General features: G+C 37.6%; 1 protein-coding gene across 1 annotated transcript in view; it reads right to left on the bottom strand.

Moving 5' to 3' along the window:
* Positions 1 to 27: 27 nt before the first annotated feature.
* Positions 28 to 10,822, bottom strand: part of LOC139731426 (putative aldehyde dehydrogenase DhaS) — a 41,736-nt gene continuing 30,941 nt past the window's right edge. The window contains exons 8-10 of the mRNA XM_071642308.1: positions 3,947 to 4,189; positions 828 to 985; positions 28 to 199 (exon numbers count right to left, since the gene is read on the bottom strand). Coding sequence (XP_071498409.1) covers positions 28 to 199; positions 828 to 985; positions 3,947 to 4,189 — 573 coding nt within the window. The remainder of the gene's footprint in view (positions 200 to 827; positions 986 to 3,946; positions 4,190 to 10,822) is intronic.

The following is a 10,822-nucleotide window of genomic DNA, read 5'->3' as shown; positions in this document are numbered from 1 at the left end:
CAATCACAGCGAGTGCAGTAACCCCACTCACCCTGGAGCAGCCTTATGTGCAGCTTCCACAGCGTTCCTCACGTCTTTCCTGTTGCTATCGGAGACCAGGGCCACCACCTGATTCTCTGTGTCCATGATTGGTCTGGAGTACATACCATCTGGTCTCTTTTGGGCACCACCATAGTATAGCTTGTAGGTGCGGTCAATGCTGAACAGTGGGCAAATGAGGATACCAGGGTTAATGACATTCTGTACAGTTATTCAGTGGGTTTTATTCTGCAGTTATTAGAATTATGTTATTCCCCCTCAAAAAGAAGAAGAAGAAGAATAAAACAGTATTCACCTGCATAGGTGTCTGAAGTGCATCAGAATTACAGAAATACCGTACAGAAACATCTACTGCAGTTTGCTGTTCCTGTTGGTTACATTTTTTACTTGCAACTGTTGGTTGCTCTTTCTCACAAAATTAAAACCAGTGTTAGCTATTCTTGCCACACCTATCATGACACAACTGCAACTCCAGCACGCTAAAGTGGCAATTATGCTTTCTGGTACTCTTAGGTTGTGCATCAAGTGCTTTGTAAACAGCCAAACATCTAGAACAACAAAAGAAAAAAAAAAAGCATATCTAGGATTACTACAAACAAAATTTTCTTGTCCCCTAATGCATAACTTGTAAAAGGCACAAATAGACAATGATGGTTTTGCCTGTTCAGAGAAGTGTCATGCCAGTCTAATGCTGATGAATATATCAAATATGTATATATATATATATATATATATATATATATATATATATATATATATATATATAATAAAAAATCAAGTATGCTCACCTTGGTGCGGGGAAGCCATCTACTTGAACAGTGGACTGTGCCGGCAGGTTGTCGGTGGGAATGTTGGGAACATGGCTACCAAATATTTTGATGTCAACATCGACACTGCCTGGCTTTACCTTCTCCATCCAAGATGGAATGACATATTCATATAATCCCTGGTGATGTGGTTAAAGATGTACAAAATGATAAAACACACTGTGGACAGTCATGATATCCATTTATGACTAACTACATATCCACTTGATGAGAATAAATGAAAATGAATTTATCACTTACTTCAAATGACACATACATTTGATATGTCAGCTTTACCAGCTCAGAAGTTACACTGCTATTTAAAATTGCATAAATGAAGATGAATGTTTCATGGGAAACACTGTGTAGAAGCTGCCTTGTTGAACTGCCAAAACAGAATCAATCACTATTCATGAATACTTGTTCAAACAAACTTTTAATATCACTAGAATGAATTTACAGTGTATTTTTTACACTTTTTCAGGAACGATTAGAGAGTCTGCGGCTTTTGAAATTCATTTTCTAGAATATTGAACCAGAAAATTTTAGAGCAGTTGATTTCTGTTTCATGTATTTTGAATTTGATTTCAAAAGTTCTGTTGCTTTGATCATTGTCTTAGAAAAATTGTACTTTGCAATAATTCTTGAATTAAAGAGAAAAAATGTAGAGCCAAATTTTCATGATAATGCATGGCTTTCAGAAATAGTGATCATAAATCTATCACATAAACACTGTAGTAGCAACAAACAGACTTGGCACATACAAAGAAAGCACACAGGGAACTTACATTCCCTAGTTGGAATTAGTAATAAAACTGGGGCAGCTTGTTGGTGGTGTTAGGCATCATAAACACTGAACAATTTGCAATGTGGAATTTTTCATGCATTGCACCTGTCATCAGCACAAAAGTACTAATGTGCACAATTTGTCAAACTAGTCTGTAGAGGCTACCTACGGGAAACAAAAAGAGTGACCTTTATAGACAGGTGGCAACTATAGACAGGTTCTCCAACATTTTGTGTGTATTGCATACACATACCATTTAATACATGTACTAGGTGTTTCAAAAATACATTTCCCACTTTTGATTCTTTAATAATTCAAAAACTATGTATCAGTTAACACTGTCATTGATATGAGTAATAGCTGAATAATGTACAATTTGGTTGAAGATGGTTTAAATATGAAAGCATAAATAAGTTTCATGAAATCCATGATTAATTTCACAGTTAGGTTCCAGACTTTGCTCTATTTTCAACCCTCTGTACAAAATTTCACTTTGCACAGGGGTCAATGAGTGTGTATGGGAGTGTGTGGTTAACACCCTGACAATGGTCCTGAACAATGGCCAGGGTTTGAATGCTTCATTATTCATTCATGAGAAATTCCACTATCACAGTTAGTCTTTATTCAGCCTCTGGCAGTATCTGTGTAAAGTCAAACGCCTGTCGATACTGTCGTTGAGTCGCGTCAGTGCTCTTCCTACTTCTGAAAAACAAAATTACAATGAATACCTTCTGTTCTATCGTAAACGTGGTGACAGGAAGTAAAGAAAATCAATTAGAGTATAATACACTCGTGTATATGGAGCCTTAAATAAATCTAATCTGAAACAAATCGCCCCAATGATAAATGCTGCTGAACTCTTTACCAAAAATGATCTCTTTTTATCGAAAAAGCGAAAAATTTGTCAGACTATTTAATTAGTAGACAGTTGTATTAAAATGAGGAGCTTTAGATCATTCATGCTTATTTATATCCCAAATTTAGTGATATATCAGAAGCAAAATTTGACAATGATTGCCAGCTGGAATGAAATGTGGTGTTTGCAAGCACTTTACCGTGCATGAATTCAGACTAGCAGTGCCCAGGGCAATCCACATGAATTATTGATTAAGCATTCATGTGCCAGGGAGCGTCAGACTGAGGCCTAGTCAACAGGTGGTTCAGGCATGTCCATTGTTCAGGGCCACTGTCAGCACACACTCACATACACATCATTGGTTCCTGTGCGAAGTTCAATTTTTGTACAGAGGGTTAAAATATGACCAAAATCTGAAACCTTACTTCAAAATCAATCTTGGATTTAATGAAACTCATTTATGCTTTCACGTGCAAATCACCTCCAACCAAATTGTACACTATCCAGCTGTTACTCATATCAATGACAGTTTTATTGAATGAACAGTTTTTGAAATATTTATGATCAAAAGTGGGAAATGTTTTTTGAAACACCTAGTATTATCACTGTACATGTATAATTACTCACATGTATATGTACATACTGTATGTGTTAAAGTGTTCATGTGTTTCATACATTGAACAATGCCATTTTCAATCGCATTACTGCATATTTGTCTGCATACAGCTAGCAAATTTTTACAAGTGCACTACTACGAGAACGCCTGAATGGCAGGTGAATGCAACACGACTGCTACACAGATGCAAAGCATAACTAGAAATGTCACTTTGGCGACTGGTATGCCTTCACCATATCAAATGGTTCTCCTAAGGGTATGTCTTGACAATGTGAGACAACAGTTTCACATGATTGGCTAAAAAATTTAAATGACATGTTTGAAAGTTTGGCACAACCACAAATGTGTTGAGCGTTTACATTTGAGGCTTCATTTGAAATGATGGCTAAATTGTTTCAAAGAGCAAGTATTCAGGAATTTGAGCATTTTCACTTGACCTTAACCATTGCCCATAAGTTTCTTCAAATAATCACTAAATGGTAACATCCAATTTTCATGACAAGACTTTGAGTTTTTTTCAAAATATGCAAAAATTGATACATTCTACGATTTTCACTTGACCTTTGACTCCATGGACCGAATCTTTCCCTACAGAATCACTGTGCATGATTGCATGTATATACCTAGTTAAAATGCATGCATTGAATAATCTCCTCAGTATGGAAAACAAGGTAATTTCAGCATTAAATAATATAATTTCAGCATCTTTACTCTGACCTTTGACCATACACCCCATAACACTAAATTTCCCAAGAGAATCAATGTCAGAGAGTACATGCATATGTACTAAGTTTCACTGCAATACATCCATTAGAGTCACACCATGAACTACATGGTCTCACCTCCTTGCCTCCATCACGCCCATAGCCACTGTGCCTGTATCCACCAAAGCCTGCTGCTGCATCAAACATGTTGTGTGCATTTACCCAGATGGCACCAGCTTTGATGCTCAGAGCCACCTCCAGCCCTAGGCTAACATTCTCTGTCCAGACACTTCCCGCTAGACCATAGTTGGTGTTGTTGGCCAGGGCTATGGCCTCTTTTGCTGTACGGAATGGGAGAACCACCAGAACGGGACCAAAAATCTAAAGATGAACACAAGAAAAGAGAAACTATGTGTAAATTGAGCAACAATGAGAAAGACAAGTATAGATTTAAAATTAATGTGCAAGTTAAATGATATAATATGGTGTTTGTGTGTGTGTGTGTGTGTGTGTGTGTGTGTGTGTGTGTGTATGTGTGTTTGTAATTATAATACACTCAAAGCTAAAGGTTGCAGCGGCTCTTGGCCCTTGATGTTAGTATTTCCAGTTGCAGCGGATGGATACAATCAACTTCCCATTTTTGTTCAGCTCTGATCTTGCTCTCCTCCTGAATGAATGTGCTGCATACAAGAAACCGCTGGGAAAGTGTCACAGCAAAATTGCTATAACTCAACTATTAACTCATAATTACCTCCGACAAGGCATCCAGAGGAGGTTATGTTATCATTACCACTGGTTTGTTTGTTTGCTTGTTTGTTTGCTTGTTTGTCCGTGTGCAAAATAACTAAAAAAGTAGTTAACGGATTTGGATGAAACTTACGGGAAAGGTTGAGAATGACACAAGTAACAGATAATTGAATTTTTGTAGTGATCCGAAAATTTTGAGGGAATTTATGAAGGATTTTTGATATTTTGGCAGGTAGGGTCAATGAACTTGGGAGTTCAGGCTGCGCGCATTTGAGGTTTGCATGCTCGCACTAAAGTGTGTGCTCTAGTTTCTACCAAGGTAAAGCGCACGGCGCAGCTGGAAGTTTATGACGTAACAAAGGGCTTCTATATTGGGAAATCAGGTGACTTTCAGCATGCATGCTATATACGTATGGGTGGAAATCACTGATATTATCTCTATGGAAGAACAAGATCAGTGGTGGAAATGAGCTGCATGCTTGGCGGAGGTCTGCGCTCTCAGAGTGCTTCTCTAGTTTGTAATGATTTCTACTCTTTTTTTTTTAATAGGAAAAACCTCACTTTTGACTTATCATTATGTTACAGTTGTTGAATAATGACAAAAAAAAAATAAAAAATCGAGCAAAACTTAATTTTCAAATTATGAAAGACTATTATCAGAGACAGTTGCTAAAATTTCACATTTTCACTGCATGAACATCAAAAATCTTACAAGTATATCATTAAGTATGTATTTCTTTACAAAATCCTAAAAAAATCACAGTGCAGAAGTAATGTGTCTGAATATGTGACATCTGGAAATAACAAAAAGACAATGCATTCTCTATCTTTGTTCGGAGCACAAATTTTTGAATTCTTTTCCGCACGCAGAGACATAGTACAGTCTCATGAATCAACATTTTTGTGGTGTTCTCTCTGTGGAAATGCATTGTTATGTATGATCATAACTTGAATTGTTAGTGTAGTGATATCTGCATGAAGTACGAATGATTCAATGTCACGACTTTTCAAGTGTTATCATAATAGATGTTTGCATTCTTTTTTTTTAATAGGCACATTCCGATGAATAAAGTGCTGATGAGGTGCGAGGTCACAGCACAACGAAAAGATCCGCTACTATTGTAGTCGACTAATATATGATGTCACACATCGGACATGCAATATACTATCAGTACTACAGCGAGCTGGCTGGATCGGAGTGGAAAGTCCATTCACTGTTTTTTTTTTTCAATATGATGTCATTTTTCCTCATTTGCTGCTCCTGCACAATTTGAGATTTCTGTTAAAATACAACATTCATTTTCACTTGTTTCTTTAAGAGGAAGACTTTATCAAAGCAAAAACTTCTCACCTATGACCTCACATGCCTTATGAATATGTTTAGTTCATGAATATTGAGAGTACATTCGCAACGGCAACACATTGTTCATATATTCATATACTGTTCATATATGCAAAATTTCAACTGAATTGCTTTAAAACTTGGAGAATAGTTCAATCTGCAATATTTTGTGGGTTTTACAAAAATTTGCTGTTGCCATGGCAACATGGCAACACATCATGGGACACTGACAAAAAAGGTGTCTTGCACATTTACCTATGATAGTGGTCACACATGCCAAATTTAAGGTCAATTGCTCAAAAACTGAGGGAGTACTTCAAGTCACAACATTTTGCAAGATTTTTATAAAAATTTGCTGTTACAAAATAGCACAAAAATTAATGGCAATAACAAATAAAAGAGTATAAAATATCCACAAAAACATAATTCTATGGCTAAATAAAACAATCGCATTACAGGATGGACAAAATGATGCACAAATATGGAAAAGCTTTAGTGTAGGCCCTACTTCCAATCAAAACTGCAAATCTATAAGCGTTAACATAATCATGAAGAGTTTCATCGCAAAATGTGCTCCAAAACTCCAAACTCCATTCTTGTTAAGTTGAGATATTTGTGATTAAACCTGCTAGAAAACAAAGAAAATAATAAGAAAATGTGGGATATGTTTTATAACTGCTAGAATATCTCTTGTTATGTTACAAGTGAGGTGTCACCGTAAAGGCTTTATTTTGCTCTGACGGTGGACATACTTTACAATGTTTAAAATGACGCTTAGCTCATTTTGCAATGAAACTCTTCATGATATAATATACCATTGTTTGCACCTACACACGCAAACCGCTTGACACAAAAGGCCTACACACACACACACACACACACACACATGCACATGCACATACATGCACACACAGTACATCCCTCTTTTTCCCCATCATCCCTTGGATTCAATACTCATGATGTTATTGAATCTAATAATCCTTAACTTTTGACTTTTCCATGGTTTGTGTTAATTAGAGTACCGGTACATTGTATAATTCAGGGTGCAAATAGATGTGAAGTCGTATTTCCTTTTTTAACCCTATAGACAACAAAGCCCAAGCTATTTTGACCCTTCCCAGGCCCAAGGGGGAAGGGTACATTGTGCCCCCATATAACTTCTTTATTATTTGATGTGTCACCGTCATATTTGGCACATGAATAGAGCAACTCAAACTCTACATGACCCTACAGTACATTTGAACTTTCTCAAGGTCACCATTGGAGGTGATATTTACCAAAATATAAAGAGATACATAAGAAATATGCCAAAAACATGATTTTTCTTTGTCATTTTCTTTTTAGCCAAAGTATATATGTCGCTATTCTGGACCAATCACTTTCATATTTGTCATAATACAAAAGCAAATCAAACTTCATTGTCTGTCACGGTTTGAATTCCTCAAGGTCACCACATGGGGCGCCATTCATTATAGTATAAAGAAACATATTTTGAGACCAGTGATTATTTGAGTTAGGTACACATATAGTTATCACATTTCCATGATATACGAATTTTGAGTTTGCAGATTGATATTATGATAGAGAGATGATACTAGAGGGAAAACTCGTGTGAAAGAGTCAAAATGACACAAAGTAAGATACAGTTGAACCTCTATTATCCGGCCTCCCTTTATCCGGATCTCTCTATTATACGGACGCAATCTCGCCATGATTTGTTTTTTTTTTAAATAATTACGGGAGGAAAGGGGGATTCCCAACTCCTTGAGAACTCCTACACAAACACACATGAATTACATATTACTTCCAACATGATTAACATACATTACATCAAATTTCCTTCCATATTGCTTTCCCTCAGACATTTTAACATCCCCAAACATCCCCAAATGTAACAATGAAAAGGTTGCAGTATACACATTACTACATGTGGTACTACAATGGGCTACATCAGTACATGTGTATGTATATGTACATGTATAAAGCATTGAGTCTCCCGTATCCGGCCAAATCCCTTATCCGGATGAGCCCCGGTCCCGACTTGTCCGGATACGAGAGGTTCAACTGTAGTAATCTTTGAAAAATGCCGCTTCTTTCAATTATCTCTCTTATATCTATTATATTTTGATGCCTATGTCACATAAAAATAAAGCAAATACCTTGGTAATAAGAAAAAACATTTCAGGGCCATTAACAGCCATATTCTGCTAATTCAGCAAATTGCAGCCAAGAAATTAACCCCATTTCATCCACTATAAGGTCCTATATGGAACAGAAAAACACACAAAATCTGACTGACATGGTTGTCAGTTTATGCTCGCTATGGCAACCAGAAATATGGACATGGCTAAATTATATGTCAAAATGTTTGCAACCAAATTTCAGGGAAAGTCAACAAATTTGGTTGAAATCAGAAAAAGAATGTAGGAGTGGCAAATTGGTAGGGGGCATAATTGCCCCCCCCCCCCCCCTTGGGTTTTAGGGTTAACATAAAAGTGTTGATATTGTACTCAGGTATGATAATTAATTCAAAGTTGTTCATGGACCGACGAAGAAACAAAGAATAGTGGCATACGACTTCTGAAATCACGTACACAGAATCTATGATCATTCAATCCCAAAGTTTGCATTTTGCACAGTCTATAGGGCCTACAAAACACAGAATATACATGGTAAAGCAGAGAACATGAACTGAACCAATTAATCAAGAGTTCTGCGAGTCTACTTTGACCCACCAAACAAACTAATCAGTTTTGAATAATATTTCAGAAAGGGATTGGAAAGGTCTGACAATCTCATCAAATTTTAAAGGGATTCTTTCATGCACCGGTAACTAAATTCTGATCATATCTGAAAAGAATTCCATCTTGTCAGTCAAAATAAATAACACAAGCATTCGCAGTGATCTGAAAGAATGTCTCCATAATGATACTACGTGGTTCTGTACAATAAAGGGCATTTTCCTGAAATAGGTCCCCACTCCATTCAAGCCATTCATTTCGTCATAGCCGGTGACTGCTATCCACCTCCATAGACTTTACACATGGTGAAGATGCACACGGAGAACAAACACGCAGAACAAGAGGGGACCGATATCACGATTTAGCCCAATAAAGTCTATGGAGGTGGTATGAGCTAGCTGTCACCAGCAGTGAAGAAATGAGTAGAGACAGAAACCACGATAATGCTGACGTTGTCAAGAGCTTCAGATGAAACAAGAAGGACCAGATCGTTGTAATCCACGAATCGAGACGACCATTACCTTCGTCGCACATACATGGATGGCGGTCCACAGATTGATACCTGCATTATCACTATATCGCACGTGAGCGTATCGCTTTGCCATAGTTATGCACAGTACTTGAACAGTTTGAACAGTACTGTGCTGCTAGCCTTGTATACAAACGCTTGTGAAATTTTTTTCAGAGTAACAAGGAAAAGTAGAAATTACGCGGTGCGTAAAATATGTCCCCGCCGGAAGTAGCATTTAGTAGCAAAATGTACAATATCGGTAAAAAATCAAGGTCAAAGGTCAAAGAAGTCAAAGGTCAAAATTCTGTGTAGAAGTTTTGAAGTCCTCACCTAGTGCCATCACAAAAAGCAAACGGAATCGAAATCGGGTTAGAAATGGCGAAGGAGTAGCATTTTGTAGCCAATGTACAATATAGGTCAAAAATCAAGGTCAAAGGTCAAAGAAGTCAAAGGTCAAAATTCTGTGTAGAAGTGTTAGCCCTCACCTAGTGCCATCACATAAAGAAAACGGAAATGAAATTGGGTTAGAAATGGCAAAGGAGTAGCATTTTGGAGCAAAATGTACAATGCAGGTCAAAAATCAAGGTCAAAGGTCAAAGAAGTCAAAGGTCAAAATTCTGTGTCGAAGTTTTGAAGCCCTCACCTAGTGCCATCACATAAAGCAAACGGAATCGAAATCGGGTTAGAAATGGCGAAGGAGTAGCATTTTGTAGCAAAATGTACAATATAGGTCAAAAATCAAGGTCAAAGGTCAAAGCAGTCAAAGGTCAAAATTCTGTGTAGAAGTTTTGAAGCCCTCACCTAGTGCCATCACATAAAGCAAACGGAATCGAAATCGGGTTAGAAATGGCGAAGGAGTAGCATTTTGTAGCCAATGTACAATATAGGTCAAAAATCAAGGTCAAAGGTCAAAGAAGTCAAAGGTCAAAATTCTGTGTAGAAGTTTTGAAGCCCTCACCTAGTGCCATCACATAAAGCAAACGGAATCGAAATCGGGTTAGAAATGGCGAAGGGGTAGCATTTTGTAGCCAATGTACAATATAGGTCAAAAATCAAGGTCAAAGGTCAAAGAAGTCAAAGGTCAAATTCTGTGTAGAAGTTTTGAAGCCCTCACCTAGTGCCATCACATAAAGCAAACGGAATCGAAATCGGGTTAGAAATAGCGAAGGAGTAGCATTTTGAAGCAAAATGTACAATATAGGTCAAAGGTCAAGGTCAAAGGTCACAACTGAAATTCTGTGTAGAAGTTTCAAAGCTCCCATGTAGTGCTATCATATAAAGCAAACAGAATCAAAATTGGCTCATAAATGACAGAGAAGTAGCAAATTGAACATTTTGATCACACACGGACGCACAGACAGACGGACGGACAGACGGACGGACGGACACACGGACACACACACGTACGGAGCCCGTTTCATAGTCCCCTGCTCGAACTCGTTCGGCGGGGACAAAAACATAGGAATACCACTGCGTAACACACGCGAACGTTCGTAAATTTGCACTGGCTTTTATTCGGATAAGCTGTACTCGATACTTCGTAAATAATAGGGGTCTAATTCTCAAATGCTCTACCCGACCCTTCGTATAGTAGAGCATATAATCTGCGAAAGGTTGTGTATCGTGACCACCCGACCTGAACATGATCACCCGATGAAACGAAGTAAGCCAAG

Source organism: Diadema antillarum, unplaced genomic scaffold, assembly GCF_040938485.1.
Source record: "Diadema antillarum isolate AM-2024a unplaced genomic scaffold, OU_Dant_1.0 seq00000371_RagTag, whole genome shotgun sequence".
NCBI lineage: Eukaryota > Metazoa > Echinodermata > Echinoidea > Diadematoida > Diadematidae > Diadema > Diadema antillarum.
This window is presented reverse-complemented; position numbering and strand designations above follow the sequence as displayed.